Consider the following 19,112-nt stretch of genomic DNA (forward strand, 5'->3'; position numbering starts at 1 on the left):
GATTATATGTATATGGGTGTCTGTAGGATGGGGTGGGGGTGTGGGGGAAGGGGGATAAGAGGTGTTATGAGTTTTCCATTTAAAGTAAAAAAGGTTGTATGACCACTGGAGCAGAACTAAAATCCAACACGTGTAGTTGTTAAAACCACATAGACTGGTGCACTGATTTTATTAGATCTATCGGCTGCCTCTGACACCACAGACCATTCCATCCTGCTAAATAGGCTAGCTGAGGCCGGCATATCCGGCCCGGTGCTGGCTTGTTTTCCCTCTCAACCTCGGTCTCTCCCTTTCAATCTACCCAGTTATCACTCAGTTGCGGGGTCCCACAGGGCTCCGCTCGCTCTCATGATCTTTTCAATGTCTACGTTCAGCCACTGGCCAAGCTTATTCATTCCTTTGGATTCTTCTGTTATACCTAAGCGGACGACACTCAAAAAGGGATCCAACTCAATCTTGACCAGTCCGAGACGGCAGTCAAACTCAATTCCTGCCTGGAATCAGTTGGTAATTGGATGAACCCGAACTGGCTGAATCTTAATGGTGACGAAACAGAGGTTCTCGTCATCGCCCCTCCTTCTGCCGCCTCTTCTTGGATGCCTGAGGTTTGGCCAGTTTCCCATGGCACTTTCCCTCTACCAGTCTTCGTTGTTAAGGACTTGGGGGTTAAAATGCCAGCCGCCCCATCTATGAAAGCACAAGTCAGCAATGTGTGTAACCAGGGCCACTTTAGACTGAAAACTTTACAGAAGGTTCTTCCTTTTTTAACCCTCTCTCTACGTGCGCCTGTTGGTGCCCCTCATTTTTGGCACATTGGACTACTGTAATGCGCAATTCCTGGCCAAGCCTGCATATATACTCGGCAGGCTGCACGTTTTACAAAATTCAGCAGCTTGTGCCATCTCTGGACGATCCTTACGTGAACGCATCTCCCCTACATTGCAAAGTCTTCATTGGCTCCCTGTCGCTTAGCGCATTGAATTTAAATCCTAGGGCATGGATCACCTTGTCTTTTATGCGCGAAGGGCCAAACAACTTCAGAACAAATTCTGCCATTACATCCCCTCTAGATCACTTTGCTCAGCCTCTAACCTCTTTGTTAAGGTCGCAAGAGTTTATCGAGCCAGACTGGCAGACAACAGGCTGTTTCCATTGCTGCCACTGTACTTTGGAACAAACTGCCTCGTTCTCTTCGAGCTATTGAAGATTATCTGACTTTCCGTCACCATCTCAAAAAACATTTCTTTTAGTTCTTGTTCCGCTTTTTACTTCCTGCTAGCATCAGTGTAAGTGCACTTTATAAATTCAACTAACATAGTGCTAATTTCCTTAATGCCTCTCCGTCATTGGAGAATGCTTTTCCAGCTTTGAATTGTTTTTTGGTTTTTATCTATTAGACACGAACGTTGCATTTTCAGATTTCTCCACCTGGATACACAAGGCTGTGCCTCATCAGTAATATGAAGAAATGACTGTCTTAAATTGGCATTACTGGCCAGCACCTTGCCTGTGATGGCAGCACTTAGAAATGGAACGCTGTAATTTGTATATAATAAATATACCTGACAGTTGGGAGGCGTGGCCAACTTCCATGGAGTGAGGACGTGTCGTTGCTGAGCTCCTGCTGATCCTTACATTTTCTGAGCTATCCCTTCGAGTGGTGCACACTCATTGGACTTGCAAAGATCTGGGTAGTACCGGTGCTGCTTTTGAGAAGCAGAAGAGGGTCCCCGACTGGTGGTGACAGAGTTTAAGTGGAGACAGATCCTGAGAAGCAAAGCTGGCCAAAATGGCAGCCACAGCGCACCAGTGAGCGGAAAGACAGAGCCCTAGCCCGCAAACGTGTGTGGAAGGAGCAGATCACCTCCTACTCGGCACAAGGGACAGCCCGGCAAGTCGGAGGCCCAGGGCTGAGGACCTGCAGGCCTAGGAGGTGACCCGATCAGGAGTGGCAAGAAGTGCTGGGAGCGAGAATGGAACAGATGGACTGCCCCCTGGGAAAGCCTGTTGCCTCAATATGGAGAATGCACAGCCCTGGAGCGGGGACAAAAGTTGAAAAAAGCAAATATGATGTGGCACATGGCAATTTTATTTTAATGTGACATTATACCCACTGGACCCTTCACAGCCATCAGAAGACATCACTGGGTGCTGCCTCTGCCTGCAGCTGCGAGAGGACATAGTTTGTGGTTGCCTTCCCTGCTCCTTTGTGGCGGTAGCTCTGTTGGGTGCATACACCGTCCAGTTGAACCTCCTAGAAAAGGATTATTTTTGGCTGACATACCGGGATTCAGAGAATCAAAAGGACTGATTGAATCCTTCAAAAGAAATCTGGGCTTGGGCGAGGCAGCACTGGTGCAAGGCAGGCTAGGGGCATGGTGGACGGCCAAGACTGCAGCTGTAGCAGTAGTGTGAGCTGCGGTGGAGTGGACCATTAAACCCGACGTCCAGACAAGCCCAGAAGACTGGGTGTGAGGGCTGCATCGATGCACTGCTGGAGAGCGGGTTGTGCCGGGTGCGGGATGGACAAGACTTGACTGGAGGGGAGAGCGGCACAGACTGGGGGGTGGGGGAGCAAGGCAGACAAGCAGGCCTCAAACACCACGAGGTGTGTGTTACGGCACAGGGCCTGGGAGCTAGCGGAGGAGGAGAGGGGGCAGCATAGATGCTTCAGCTGCAGAGCTAAGTGGCCTCCACTGCACCCCAAGAGGAGGGTGAGTCGAGGCTTCTGGAGGCAGCATCAACATTGGCCTGTAGTGTAGTGGAGTGAAGCGGTGTTCCAGGAGTCAGGCCTCACTGAGCTGCGAGCTATAAGAGGTGTTTGAAGATGCTAGGGGCTTGGAGGTTATACAGAGTGTGGAGCTTCAGGAGGGCTGGCTCATCGGAAGCCCCTGAAGGAGAACTTGGATTGCGCTGGACACATTTGGGGAGTTTGCAGAGCTGGTATAGACGCCGATCAAGATGTGCGCTCTCTGGCTGAGAGGGTTAGCATAGCAGAGGCCAAAGTGGAAGAAGCAGCGAAAGCCACTAAAGAATTCAGAACTAAAATGCAAGACCCGAGGAAGTGGAAGGCAGGGCAAGACAGAACAATGTCCGGATTCTGGGCCTCCCATAGAGAAAGAAGGCAGAGACCCTACAGTCTTCATGGAAAATCTACTACCGCAGTAGAATGGCTCGGGAGCCCTGTCTCAGGGATTCATGGTGGAGAGAGCACGTAGGTCCCTCGCCCAGAAGCCGCCCCAGGTTCCCCCACCGAGAACGATTATCGCACGGATATTGAATTTCAAGGATAGGGAAACGATCCTGGCTTTCTCGCATGAGGGCAGGGAAATAAAAAGAGCATCTGCAACATTGCTGCTATACACGGATTACATGATGCAAGTGGAGAGACGCAGAAGCCTTTTTGTACCAACAAAGCCAGGAAGAGGTGCACCAGTGGATGGATATGAACAAGATGGTTGCCATGGGAGAGAGACACAAGGAACGCTGAAGGGTTTTGTGTCTGAGACATGTTGGACTGCTTGGAGGAAATGGGTTGGACTGGGGTATTCTAAGGAAGACGGGATGTGTGATATTGGAAGCGAGTTTGATCGGGTGGTTCCCGGTGTGCCGAGTGACAGGCAGGCCTGAATAGTATGGCACTGCTGGGGAGATTTGTTGTAGTTTTATGGTTAAAGTTAATGTTGGTAGTCAACTTGCGAGTGAGCATATCGGGGGGGTTGGGATGGAGGGGTTATTTGGTTGCTCATATGGCTGAATTACAGTGTCACCAGGAGCAGAGGACTGTTCAATGGGAGGCAGCACTACGATGCACACATTTGGGGACTGAACCTGGGTGGCTGTTGATTGTGGCACTGGAAATGGGATCAGGGGGTGCACTGGGGGGCGAGAAGGAGTGGGTGGATGTATGAATGGCAGAGTTAGCAAGAGTAGTTACATGAAATGTGAGGGGATTGATTAGTTATATTAAGCATAATTGGGTTTTCACATAACTGCACAGGCAGTAGGTGGGGATTGCCATGTTGCAGGAAACACACCTTATGGCGGAGAGACAGGCTGGCTTGGTGAAGAGGTGGGGAGGAGTGGGATACGGGGCAACATACTCCAAATACTCCAGAGGAGTGCCGATGTGGGTTAGGCCCTCTATTCCCCTTAGTCTGAAGGAAGTGAAGACGAACGATGAATGAAGGGCGGATTGTATTGGTACATGGTTGTGTGTAGAAGGGAGGTCCATCTTATTAACACGTATGCCCCTAACCATGAAGCCATAAGCTTCTTCCACTCCCTGTATACCAGACTGGCCCCATACAAGGCCCCATATAACTGTATCCTAGACACTAGGATGGACAGGTCGGATGACAAGCATAGCAAACCATGGCCATCGGCTAAGGTTCTGGGGAGGTTGATAGAAGACCTGGAACAGGTGGATGTCCGGAGACGAATGAACAGATATAACAGAGAATATTCACAGTATTCAGGCCTACACAAAATTTACATGAGAATTGATTAATTATTTACTGGGGCTGAAACGGTCAGGGAATTTTCGGCGGTGGCGTAAGAGGGGCGAAAGGTGTTGGGTCATGTGCTTCTGTTTGTTAGTTGGTGCCTGAGCATAGGCATTCCCCTGGTGCTGACATCAAAGCTTACAGTGCAGGCTTTACTAGATGGCTCTATCCGGGACCATATGGCTAACAGGATTATTATTATTCTTTTTTTTTTTGTTTAGACGAACATGGAGTGTGGAAGGGACGGGCACACTGTGGGAAGTCTTTAAAGTGGTGGTGAGGTGGTTGCCAAGGTGGGTGGGGACTAGAGAGAGCTCCTGGGGAAACAGTCAGATTCGGAAGAGAAGATTAAATGGTTGAAACAGGCACGATCAGCAAGGGGGAGGCAGAAGGCGACCACCTCACACTCTAGCAGTGTTGCATTGACGATTGGGAGTGGCTGGGCAGATACGATTATACCAGGTACACGGAGAAGCTACATGAGTATGGAGACAAGCCAGGCAGGTTGCTGGCCTGGCTATGTTGGAGAGAGGAGCCAAGGACGGCAATTACTGAGATAATAGATGATGTGTGGAGTACTGTGGAGGTTAGAGGGAGAGATAAACGAGATCTTTCAGATGTTCTATGGGAACCTCTACAATGGGAATAGGGCAGTAGATAGGAGTTCAATAGAAGCAGCTCTGTCCCAGATAGACTTACCAAGATTGGAGGAGGGACAGCGGGATGCTTTGGTGCACTGCTCACGATGGAGAAGCTGCGGGAGGTAATTCAATCCTTGCCAACGGGGAAGAAGCCCGGGACGGGCGGCTTGTCAGTAGAATTTTATAGGGAATTCTTTGGGGAAGTGGCCCCAGCTGCTGCTATTGGAGGGTGCAAATGAGAGTGGGAGGCTGCCGCCCAGTATGAGAGAGTCCATCATAACTCCGGTGTTAAAGCAGGGCAAGACAAAAACACAAATCATACAGATCACAGTCCATGGTTAACCAGGATTGTAAGATTCTCACTGCCCTTTTGGCAGAGAGGCTGAAGAAGGTAATTGGCGGGCTGATACACCTGGATCAAACAGGGATGTGCAAGGCAGGTCCACCTCTGGGAACCTGAGAAGATTACATTTGGTTATTGAGCGGACGAGACACCGAGATGACAACTGTGTAGTGTTCCCGCTGAATGCCATTAAGGCGTTTAACTCAGTCAGGTGGTATTGGCTCTATACCACCCTGGAGCGCTTTGGGAGGGGGACGGATTCATCAGGTGGATTAAGTTGATATACACAAGCCCAAAGACATGGGTGAAGACGGGCAGGCTTTTATCTAAGGGATAGGCTATACAGAGGGGCACAAAGCAAGGTTGCTCGTTGTCCTGCATGCACTGGATACTGGATACTGGTGCTGGAACCTCTGCCAGTGTTTTTAAGATCAGAGTTTGAAGATGCAGGAATGATGGTAGATGGGACGGGTCATGTCTCGTTGTACACGGACAACATGCTCTTGTAGGTCCAGAATCACGTGGACAATTTGGCATATATCCTTCAGGTACACAATCATTTTGCGGCACTCTGGAATAACGATTAGCAGAGAGAAGTCCTGTATGTGTCTGCTGGGGGGATGGGCGGTCTTATGGCTGCAATGGGCGACAAGAACGTTTTGTTACTTGGGGTACAGATCTGTGATGAAGTTAAGCTGCTGCATGAACTGAACATGGTCAGATGCGGGAGGGCATAGAACGCTCAATGATATTCCGGAGAAAGTTGCCTCTTTCAGTGACGGGGCGTGTCGCGCTCATTAAGAAGGTGGTTCTCCTCGCATACTGGACCATTTCATGAATGTTATGAGTGAGTTTGTAAAAGGTTCAGGGAGGCGCAGGATCACACTGAGCAGGTTGTGTTGGGACTACTCATACGGCACAGTGAGGTTGCCACACATGGAACTGTATTATTTGGCAGTTTAGCTGTTGTATGTTGCGGAGTGGCTCTCGGGTGAGGTCACGTTGGAAACTATGCTATTGAAACACATAATTAGCCCGTACTTCCTCAAAGAGATACTCTGGATAAATGAAAAGAGGTTCCCCAACAACGCACATTTCATACAGTTGGGTAGGATGATCTGGAAGAGGACCAGGCAGTTGGCTGGGCCTCGGAGAACCTTACTCTAGTATATACCCCTGGCAGCTACTTATGGAGGAGATGAGACCTCGGGATCATTGGTGACCAGTGGGAAGGCAAAGGGGTGGCATGAACTGATGGGGGGCATTTGGAGTTTCAAGCTGTTGTGGAGGAAACGGGGGTGGATAGGGGACAGTTTCTAATATACACAAGGCTGATTCGGCAAGCCAGGATATGGTGGCTAGGGCACCCGGACATGATGCAAGAGGATGCTATGCTTGGGTTGTTATATGACATCTCAGGGGCAGCACAAGATTTCTAGGCTATATGACAGACTACTGTCGGGTTGGCATTCGGGGATTCTGAGCGCCAAGTCGAAATGGGAGGAGGACTTGGGTAGGAGCTTTGATTAACAAGAATGGGCATATATAGTACTATATCGAAGAAGGTGTCTAGGAACGCTATATTTAAGCTGACACAGTTATATGTCTTACATAGAGCATACCTGTCACTGCACCGGAGTGCCCAATTTCCAGGCACAGTGGACCGAGGGTGCCTGAGATGAGAGTTGAAGGGGACGGACATGCTACACGTTTTGATAGTGTGCTGTAATAACACGATTTTGTAGGGAGGTAGGGGAGTGGCTGATGGAAGGGGGGGTTGATAGATTTAGGTGGTCACCTGAGGCATGCTACACAGACTATTTCCGAGACCAAAAGGAGCCAAACCAGAGACCAGGATGTTGGACCTGGCAAGCGTGTTGGCAAAAAGAAGGATACCCATGGCCTGGAAGTCTCCAAAGGGCCCGCAGATAGAATGTTGGTGGAAAGAAATGAGGCGCTGGACCATGGCAGAATCGGCGGTATGGCATAGGGTGCTAATAAGTCGAATGTCAAAAGGGTGCAACAAAGTATCAGTTTGGAATGTTCTGGTGCAGAAGCGGTTTCGATCACCTGATGACAAACACCCGGGAAAGGGTCTGATAATGCAGGGGTGGGGTCCAGCTGCCAACTGTGTATTGTGAGACACGGACTTGGGAGGTGAGGGGATAAGGATCTGGAGAGCGATTGCTGGTGTGTCAAACCAATATAAACTAGTAACAGACTTGGTAACAAGAGTTTCCTGGATGCATGCTATGCAAGTTGTTAGTTGACATGTTTTCTTTGCCTTCTTTTTTCTTTTGTTGAGTAATGGGTAGTTTTTATGCTGTTTATTCGGATTGTACTTGCAATTAAGTGCATATCAGCTGGCTGTATTTATGTGATAATAACTTGATGGCTGCAAACACTGAATAAACAGCTTATTAAAAAAAAGGGAATTGGTAAATAAGATGAGGTATTGGCATATGAAAGAAGACTGATCCCCTAGCCTACGATGGGCTGGGCGTTCTTTTGCATATCACAATTGCACCCATGGCATATTGAGGCAATTACTTTACTTAGATTATGGTACAAATTAACATTTTGTCAGTTATAGTAGCTTTTTTAAATTTAATATGAATGCTTATGGTAGCTTTTTAAACCGATATACAGCCAATATGAGATGTCACCTGGGTTCAAGGTCATGTGCTATCACTTACTGTAATATCACCTCAAAGGTCACCTGCTGTTACTTTCTGTGATGTCAACAGAGATGTGACATCACTTCTTCTACCCCTAGCATTTTGGTAAATTGATGTCCCAGATTACTGTTATGACTTCAGGGCCTCTATCACCCATGTCTTATTAGTACAGGGTCTCTACTCACATTCTTTAAATTTGGCCATGATCAATTGGTGAACCCTTCCCCTATAAATGCATGGTCCCCTTTAGAGTAGCTGATTGTATTAATCTACTAATAAGGTTTTGTTGAGAGGACAGGACATTTTCGTGCAGCCACTCACCATTACAAGCCCACATGTTCTCAGTCCTGTCTAAAGCAAATACAATTCTCTGTAGAGAAAGGAAAACCCACTGAGGCCATTATTAAATATGAAAATGTTTCAGGGTTGAGGCTCATTCATATAAAAGTACATTTTTTATGTACATCCACTCAACCATGGTCATTTTACAAACAGGTCACCTGTAGGGAGTGAGGCAGCAGATCTGACTGCCAATCAATACGTACTCTCCCCTCTATGCTCCACCTCAACTCCTTTTCAATCGTTTGGTCTTGTAAAACCTATAGCATGGTGTAGCTTAATCAATAGTAAAACCACCAGAGATTATAAGTAAATAATGATTGACTTAGTCGGTTCCCGATTGACCATATTAGAAAGTACTCCATCTCAAAATGGCTGCTGCAGTTGCAGAAAAGCCACTTTAGAGATTCATACATCTTGTAAAAGAGGAAGTCCTGTGACAACTATCGGCGTCAGGAGATACTGCTAAAATACAGTAAATACAACCGCAGGACGCACTCTGTGTCCAGAGAGCCAACTAAAAGGACTGGAAACTGCCCAAACCTACGTTGGACAGACAGATGTTTTCTATCCATGTAGAAACTGAAGGCAAGGCTATTCAACGCCCATGCGTGTCTCCACTTTATGTAATATGACATGGATCACAATGCTACATCTAGCAGAAAGGAACCCATAAGGAGGGCCCCTTTGCTATTCTCCCCCACTCCTTTTCTTTATAGACATGTAACAGTTTCTTTTGCCCGTTACTTCTAATAGAAGGAGGCATGTACATGATAATTGTGACACCAGCTTCCAGAAAATAAACAGGTTAAAATCAAGTCCTAGACTACCATTAAGCCGATAGAGATAGAAAACATTCTACCTTTTCATTCTAAGTGTAGCTCAGGGAATCTGAACTACCCCTCCCAATCAACTAAAGATATTACATCAATGTGTCTTTAAATAGGCACGTGAGGACATATCAACAAGACTCTAGAACCAGACTAACTCTTTAAATCTGAAAAATGGGACCTGACACAGGAAAGAATATATCCCATTTAGGATAATACGATGTGCACCCGCCGAAGATAGCACATCAGGTGAGAATATAGAGAGCTTACTAACATAATACAATATAGTAGATGCCATTTTCTGCTCCACTGCTTTTATGATCAGTGACTAAATGTTGATTTCAGGTTCTCAAAATAAACTTTATTGTGTAGGAATAGCATCTATATAGATGAGCAGTATTAATGTGTCCCTGTACTCATCAAAAACCAGTAAGAATCTCCTCACAATGTAAATTAAATTACCACGGATTGGGGGGGGGGTTGACTAGCCTCTAACCAATAGATAGCACTAATGGCTATTTTGTCTATGTTTTTATTGCAGTGCTGGGATGTTTAAGCATCTGTTGTGAAAAGAAAACTGAAAATGACACGCAGATTCAGCAATTGCAAATAATATATGCACCTTTGTTTATAGATTCTTAATATGCATGTTTTGACTGAGAAAAATAGCTCCTGAGGAATGCTCAGCAAACAAAGCACTAGAACAGAAACATGTAGAGCAAATAGTCATAAAATGTTCTAAAGACCACAAATGTAATATCGACTGCAATCAACTCCCATGACAGAAAGGGAAAAATGATGTACAGTCGTACCTTAGTCAATTGAGTGGTCAAAAGATGGACCCGAGAGATATTTATTCTGTGTGATGAGAACAGGAGTAATATACTGATTCATTTGGTTTTGCACATATGCACTTTATTTATTGAATTTCTTTGCAATATCTCCTGTAACGATTTCATTATGTGTTGAGCTTTTTAGTTTTTTGTATGCTAGCCACTGTTTAATAAAATTGTTTTTATATATATATTTTTTTCTTGAACTCTAGACTACCACTGACACTGCCATATTTCCCTGTCTACCAGACTAATAGTAGCTTAATCAATCAAATTTCTTGCTTTTCTCACTGGAGTCCTCCTCAGAGCAAGGAAGTGCTATCTATATACTCAATATTTGATCTCGATCAGCTGGGATCACAATGCGCAGTGACCAAGTGAAGGCCGTTCTCTGCTGCTATTTAACAAAGACAAAAACATATCTGTGCTTTGTGCCAAACCACAAGTTTGCTTAACCTGCCCAACAATACTTATTGTTTTTATAAGATCTGTGCAAACCTGTGAAACGTTCACACTGTAAAGCACCAAACAGTGACTGACCTTTGCGTGTGAAAGACATCAACTGGAAATGTCCTTCCTTCCACAGTAAGGATCGTACATGTATCCAGGCTGGGATCACAACTTTCATTTTGATTAAAGAAATCCTTAAATTTCTGAAACAAAAAGACAATAAAAACAAACACCTTAGATTACTATTAAAGAAAATGTATATTCAGAAAAAAGAACTTACATTCCTTTCACAGACAAATATTCTGAGCAGGCAGTATGGTGATTAGCATGGGCTGGTTTAAAATCCTAAAGAATATCAAAGACAAAAGCCTCTACTGTCAATAGCTTTTTCCTGGCTTTCTCAATGAAATCTTCCCAGGCGTCTCAGGACTTTTTTTTAAATGGAATTTCCTGTTTTTCTCACCATTGCTTGTGGGTGACATTTCCTGTGCCCAGTCTCATCGCGCTGTTCTCATTTCAGACTTACAGTAGATGTGCATTCCCTATAAAAAATGTCTGGTCTCCTCCAAACATACCTTTATTGCCTTTGCACAATGAATGCGACGTTCATAAACCAACAACTCCATATTTTCTCTAGCATACATTTTTAAAATACTTGCTTCTTTCTGCGTATGATATTACACTGAAGTGGGAAAATGGGAAAATACCCTCCCCCATTATCATCCAGGCCATGGCCTAGAGTATCACGACCCAAGCACCCCCTGCGAGAGGAGCTCGACCCATTCACTTCCTCACAAAGCAATACGGTCTCCTGTGTCCACGGCCTACACGCCCGGGGAGCCTGCCCACTACCACATCCTGTTCAAGCTGACGTCAGCCTCATGGCCCAACTTGACTAGCCAAGCAACTGCAAATGCCATCATCGTTAGAGATGCCATGACGACATAGCCAACAGACAAGAACGCACGTGCCACCATGCACACTGGTCACTCACACACCAACCCACACGAAGAACATACTCAGTGCTATGACACAGCAGACTGTCACACCTACAGAATGCATCGTTGTTATTTTTCACATAGGCCTCCTACAGCACCGCAGAAACGCAAGACGCCTGAAGAGCTTGTGTATACATGCTTGCAGATGCTTTCTCGCTACCGATCCCTATGAAGAAGCCACCCTATATACCTACTGCTGCTTGTGACACTCTGTCGCCCCTGCGACCCCCATGTTATGGACTATGTACCGCCACCCACCCAGAAGCTAGGCCCAAGTAGGCCGCAAAGCAAGAGTCTCCAGGCAAGAACCTCTCAGACAAAACTGCAAAGCGCTGACTGCGCAGAATGAGCCCCAACGAGAGCTCACAGCCAAGGTCGCGATGTTGCAACAAACATGCCACGCTCCCAGCGCCAAGGTTACACCTGCCAATGCCAGCCGCTCCTCAGAGCCGAAATACAAATCAAATGCTCATAATTCTGCTCCAGCTATGGTCTCCCCACACGTGACCAAGCCGAACTGACAAGATGCCAAGCTCACGAGACAAAGTCACTGAGGTCCCACATCGGGGACACAGTATGCAACAACGAAGCGGCAAGTTGGACACCTACAGCGATGGGAAAGACATGCACACCAGCCACTAGTCAGACCTGTCCATTGTCCGCAACTGACACATAGTTGCACATTGTTGCCAGCACCAGGTACACCGCGAGCTGGGAATGGCGATGGTCCCAGGCTTGGGGGCTCGCAGGTGACCAATCAGAATACAAGGGGCACATCACCGACGCCATTACCATTAGCCAATCACCAAGGGTCCCCTTGTAACTAATTTGTTGTAGCAATTGTTAGGGGCAACCCAAGTGTACCACGTGACCCTTCCTTATCCAATAATCCTTTCTCCTATAGGTAACTATACTGACCCTACCACTCGGGGAGCCAACCCGAAGTAGCATTAGGTTTTGTGACAATTTTCCCAGGTGACGCAAGTAGCGCGTCATACTACGGTAAAAAGGGCCTGCAAGCCCCACTAATGCTGAGAGCCTCTCCGGATGCATACGGTCTGAGCGTATCCCTGGCGTTACTATAATAAACAGCAGTTACTACCTTGCTCTTGCGTGTGTCTCATACTCCTTTTGGGACGCGGGAGGAGTTGGGGCCTCCCTAGCCCCAGAGGTCCGCGGACGGCTCTGCCGGCCCCCGGGAAATCACCCCGACAACAGCATTCATATTTGGTAGCAGATCTTTGGGTCACCATCAATATCTTTCTATCCTTCTGAAGATGTGGCTTTCTACATAGCAAAATAATTTGCTTAAGGTCAAGAATGGAAGGTGTGAGAAACCTAAAGGTGTCTACCCGACTAGTCCCCTGGGGTCTGTCATCCAGGTGGCCAGGACAAGGCCATCGCCATTGGATCCAGTCCCTGGGGGTGGACCAGTGAAGGAGAATCACCTGGATGGGGGGTCCTCGGGGAGTGAAGTGGGACACTGACAGGTCAGACGCGGTTTCCCCCTTCTTCCACCAACGTTTCCCCAACCTACCACGTAGGATACACAAACACTTTACCCCATCCCCTTTTCCGACACGAACACTTTCGCATATTACGAAGGACAACAGACTAACACTCAGAGTCAGGCAAAGTCAGGCAATTGACCAGAACCGTACACAGCTGATGGGCTTTTCCCTTGGCCACAGGGATAAATGGTGGAGCACAAGAGCGGAATACGAGCAAGGCAGACCGCACGACGAGAGAGCTATCTCAGAACAGTAGTTCAAGAGGAGGAGAAAGACGGGGCATACCGAGAAGGGTGACAAGGAGAGAAGAGACCTTGCCCTTTCCGATCAAGGCCCGCGAAAACTCTGCAGAAGGAATCGTAAAGCCGCAAACAATAGCCAGCTGTGTTGCAACAGATGTCAACAGTACACAAGACCCTCCTCTGCTTATGACCAAGCTGGGGAGAGACGGTTGTCTCTGTGGTACCAACCTTGACTCCAAAGAGAAAGAAAGCCAAGCGGTTTACCACAGCCAGTGAGTCGAGGGGAGAGAGTTAATAAGATATCGAACTGTGTTGAACAAAAAGTAGCAGACAGCAAATTTGAACTGTGAAAGCTAAAAGAGCTATTGATACAAAAAAAAGGGGGGAATCCAGCAACAGAGGAGTCTGGCACCATGTGGGTGCTCAATCAGGAAACTCTGTGTATTTAACCAATTGCTGAAACTACCACAACCAGAATGCCTTTAGAAAAGCGAGAAGGGGGTCTAAGTGGTCATACAGGGGTCTTGTAAAATCCTCTGTACAGTCGAAAGTCTTTGACCGACAGAGGATTGTGAAGATAAGGGAAATTAATCCTGCATCGTAAGAGTTGAATGAGAAAGGCACGATTGACGAGTTTGGCAAGAGTGAACCCAAAAGAGGGATGCCGATAAAAAGGAGGCGAAGTCTAAAGTCCCAAGATACAGTGTGTTGACAAGAGTGAGCACGGCCGTGGGATTTCCACAGTGAACCGTTTAAAAAAACATTAAGATTCGTGAATGACACAAAGAAGACTGTGTTGAGAGCCATAGTGAATCCGGCGGAGGGAGGCTAACAATAGAGAGGGGTCCAAGCCCGGAAGAGGGCGATACGGGGGTGGAAAATGCATCACCCAATGTATATGTGAAAACAGAACTCTTTATTATTTTGATACATCGGGTCTAAGGAGGCACAAGACTTTTTGTAGAAAATAGACTTAACCACCGAAGGCCCCGATTGCTGAAAGCAGAACTGTTAGTTTGTGCTGGGAAAGCTCAGGCGTGTGCTGTGCTCCAAAGTCCTACCTTGTCCCGTGCTGAAAACATGGGGAAGGGAGACAACAACCGCATCCCGACATTATTAGTTGTGAACACTTTCTTCTTTCTTATGAACATTATACCACACTTTTTTTTGTATTTAGCATAAGGATTGGCAATAGATTTATTTTTAGTATAGGTCCTTTTATTTGTCAAAGACATCACTAGGATAGCTATATTATTTTTTGATGGTCAAAGCTTGCTCCAGTCTTAGATTTAAGTTTAGATCAGGTGTTTTTCCAACATACCTATAGTGTTTAATAAACACCCTTGAACTGTGATCACTTGTGTCTGTCTTTATTATTTTTTATTTATATATTTATAAAGCGCTGCGACCCGCAGGCATCAGAGCGTGTATGATAAAACGAGGGACTTAGTGACAGGACAACAGAGATGAAGGTTAGAGTTTGAGGCCTACATTAGGAATATTAATTTTTTTTTTATTTGAAGAGCTGTGTCTTAAGTTTCTTCCGAAAGGCTAGGTGATTTGTTTCGATTTTTAAGTTCAGGGGCAATTTGTTCCATTTGATGGTAGCCTTAATGGCAAAAGATCTACCTAAGCCATTTGTTCTTCTTGTGGGATGTACACATAAGTGCCCTTTGTTACTGGATCTCAGGCTATGGTTTGGTTCATACCAGGAGAATTGCTTCTTTAGATATTCAGATGCCTTTCCGTAGAGACAGCGGTGGACTAGTGTTAAGGATTTGAATAGTATTCGGTCTTCTATGGCAAGCCAATGGAGGTTCCTCCTCTCGCCTGAAATGTGTTCTCTTCTAGCTTTGCCCGTTATTGTTCTTACAGCGTTGTTTTGAATTATCTGACATTGTTTATTTTCTTACTGCTGGCTCCGAGTACGAAAGCGTTTCCGTAGTCGAGTCTAGAGAGGATGGTGGCCCTGGCAATTGTTGTACTATTTTGTTTGTTGAGCAGCGGTCTGATGTTTCAGAGTAGTCTTTGATGGTACTGACAGTTTCTTTTGAGGTAGGCAACTTGGGCCCCTTCCCCCAGTGATGCCTGTAGGTTGATGCCCAACATCTTTACTTTTTCGGAAACTTTGATTACTGTCTACGATTTTAAATGAGGAGATAGGGGTGCCAAGCTTTTTTCTGGCACTGGTGGACCCAAAAATCATGAGTTCGGTCTTGGAGCCATTTAGGCACATCCAATTACCCTTTATCCATGTTTCTATGAAGTTGTATAGAGTAGATCGATTCTCACTGTCTTGACTGTAGTTCCCGCTAAGCTCCAATATCAGTTGCGCGTCATCGGCGAAGTTGGTGAAAAATACGCCTAGTTGTGTTAGCAATGTGCATAGACAGCGCAAGTATAGGTTGAAGAGCAGCGGGGAGAAGCTTGCCCCCTGTGGGACGCCGCAGTCTATGGGCCTAGTTTAAGAGGCATGTTCGCCCCATATAATCTTGGAATGTCTTTCTTGGAGAAAGGAAGACGCCCAATCAATAGCCTTGTGGGAGCAATTTCCTGATAGATCATCGGAAGCTCCGAGAGGCACTGGAACTAACAAATCGAAAGCTGCCGAGAGATCCAGGAGAATAAGTAAGCCCGACTTGCCTTTGTCCAGTATGGCCAGCATTTTAGTTTGGAGGTCCAACAGAGCGGATTCTGTACTGTGGGCTCTTCTGAAGCCTGATTGTTGTGGGTGGAGAGATTGTTGTGGTTGGAGAAGGTCGTTTCTATCCACGTAGCTCTGCATTTGTTCAGTAGCGATCTGTTGAAGTACTTTCAAAAGGAAATTGCAGTTTTTGATTGGCCTAAGATTAGAAGGGTCCGGTTGGTCTAATTCTGGGTTTTTTGGGAGGAGTGTTACTGTAACTGTCTTTATGATCGCCGGTACACTGCGGTCTCTGAAGGAGGCATTAACCATCCTTCTGAGAAATGGGGTGAACACCTGCATGTTATCGAATATTAATTTGAAAGGTATCACATTTTCAGGGCAGGATGTACAATTCATGTTAGTCAATGTTTTTTTCACATCTTCCATGGCTATTGGGGTGAATAGGAATTTTGGGATAGATGGTTTTGTGAATTCCTCCTCTACGGGAGCCGGAAGAGGGGGGCTGATATTCTTGCAATTTGTTATGTTTTCTCGAGCTTTGGAGATTTTTATTAAAGAAGGCCTTTTGTACTTTTTCACAGTCCTCAGCTGAAGGGTGAAATGGTTGGAAGAGGGATTTTGGTTTTTCGATTGATTTTAGTATTTGGAATAGTTTCCCTGTGGAGTTTGCCGCCGTGGCAATCTGCTCATTATATTGGTTCTTATTAAGTTCTGTGAGTTTTGTCTTGTAGAGGATTTCAATGTCCTTCCAGTTCTTTTTGTTTATTTCCGATGGGTCTTTTAACCATTTTCTTTCCAATTTTCTTTTCATTCTTTTGAGTGTTATGGATTCTTCATTAAACCAATGTTGGCGGTTTATGTTTGGTCTAATTTGGTTCTCTTTTTTTGGGGCGTGGAGGTCGAGTATCTCTTGGAAGCATGTATTGTAGGTCTGAATAATTTTTTCACATGTGTCTTCATCAGATGTGGTGTTCATTACGAGGTCTATTCCCTGTGATAGTATTAAGGGTGTGATTTTTTAAACATTTCTGACTTGTACAGATTTGGGTATGTTATTTGGTTGATTGATTTTTGTTTTTAGGATAAGGTTACTTTAGATTGTGTGATGGTGTGACCAAATACATGGGTCTGTTGTTGTTTGTCATATTTACGTTATGGGTAATAAATGAATCTAATTGGTTCCCTGAAGTAGATGTAGGTTCTTTGTTTATTACCTTGTAGGTGCAATTTTGTAGATCAGTCTCTAAATTGATGGCTTCTTTGTCTAAGGTGTTGCCTCGCCACCTGTTAATGTCACCGAGGAGCATAGTGCCTGTGTTAGTGGTTTTAAGGTTGTTTAGTTTTTGGGTCAGTTCTTCATTAAATTCAGAGACCAACGAGGGTGGTCTATATACCACAATGATGTTTATGCAACTTGTGTGAGTAGGAGAGAATTTCAGGTGCAATATTTTGCATCCTGTGCATTCGATGGGGACAGGGAATAGTTTAAGGTTCTGTCTGGCTATAATAGCCACACCACCTCCTTTTCCAGATTCCCAGTTTTTAAAGTAAATTGTATATTCTGAGGAGATTGCTATGTCAAGGCTAAGTCGCATTGGTTTGTGCAACCATGTCTCAGTGAGGCATAGGATTTCCAGATTGTCGTCCATGATGTAATCGTGAATTTCTTGGGCATGCTTATTTAATGATCTTGTATTTAGCAATGCGATTTTTAATTGGGGAAGAGCATCAGGATTTTCTAAGCTGCTTTGTTTTGTTCTATTCTCCTTTGAGAGGTCTGGTTTTGTATCCAATGGTTCAGTATTGGCTGCCTCTACTGACGTCTTGGATGTTAGATGTTTTGGGCTAATGATATCAATTGAGGGTGTAACTAAGTCAAGAGTATTGTTTCTAGCATTTATGTAAGATTGAACTGTTAGCTGGTTTTGTATGAGCTTTCTCTGGGCTAATAAGTTGGAATAACTTTTGGTACCCCTTACCTGAGTGGGAGACGTACCCAGTATTGGAGGAAAAGCAGGATATTTGGCCGAATCGCCAGTGTTCGCCGTGGACTGGCGTAGACTGGCTTGACGCGGAAGCGCTGAAGCGCCTGACGTATCCCTAAATTCGTGGTAGGATTTCTGGGAATTGTAGTTCGCGAACAGTGAATCCTCGCTGCACTCGTCTAAGCCTGGACGGGGAGGTGGTCCCTTGGGCAGCGCGGAACATGTAAAGGTAAGTGAAGAATTAGTGTTGGATTATGTTTTTCAAGCACGGGATGCTGGAGTTTATATCACCTCCAACAACCACCGAGGGAAAACTGGTGCAATCAGTGAGATACTTTACAATAATAATGCCTAAGCAAAGTCGATGGCACAAAAGTAACGCAGTTACCACAAACAACAATGATTTCACTAATTAACTATTATGCTAGTAGCGTCTGGCAACAGTAGTTAACAGTGGTTAATAACTCAGTTCTTCATGTAGGTGCAAGCAAACATCAATCTACACTGTTCTAACAGAAATAACAAAATACTCTGGGCAGTTGAATATGGCGTGCTGAGTATCCGTTATCAGCTTCTTGGCTGCCTACAGCAAACTAACCTGCTAACATGAGTGCCTTACAACGTGCACAGAGTGAGGGCCAACCTCCCATGTTCAGCTGGTTACTTTGCTCTGATTCACAACATTGCCCTGGTTGTACCCACACACAGCCTTGTCACATTCTGTATACCCTTTATGATTATCTGATATGACACCATTAATGTTATTCTTCTGGTTGGTGAACTTTAAATATCAAACAAGATTGTTTACTACTATTGAGACCACTTATCACCTGTACACCAGGCTTTGCACTTAGCTCCAATAAGCCTAAGCTTTAACCCAAGAACAACACCCAATGACAGTTTTTTTTTAAAAACAATTTATTTTAATAACAACACTCCAAACATTACAAACATTGAGGACATTCGCATATAAGCTTCACATCGTTATGTTCACATATGGTGCGTCATCGTCCTCCCCCCTCCCGCCCCCTTCACTCGACCCGTATCTCCGGGTTTGTCTTCCTCATTAATCCCCCCTCATATCGTCTTCACCAAGTTTGGCCTGGGAGG

The 19,112-nt window shown here is 45.5% G+C and overlaps 1 protein-coding gene across 2 annotated transcripts in view; it reads right to left on the reverse strand.

The window, feature by feature from the left end:
- Positions 1 to 19,112, reverse strand: part of DHX35 (DEAH-box helicase 35) — a 2,070,470-nt gene that overhangs the window by 1,360,500 nt on the left and 690,858 nt on the right. For both annotated transcript variants that reach the window (XM_069652289.1, XM_069652288.1), the window contains exon 9: positions 10,710 to 10,822. In XM_069652289.1, coding sequence (XP_069508390.1) covers positions 10,710 to 10,822 — 113 coding nt within the window. The remainder of the gene's footprint in view (positions 1 to 10,709; positions 10,823 to 19,112) is intronic.

This window comes from Ambystoma mexicanum, chromosome 3p (genome assembly GCF_040938575.1).
Source record: "Ambystoma mexicanum isolate Mex_15411 chromosome 3p, UKY_AmexF1_1, whole genome shotgun sequence".
NCBI lineage: Eukaryota > Metazoa > Chordata > Amphibia > Caudata > Ambystomatidae > Ambystoma > Ambystoma mexicanum.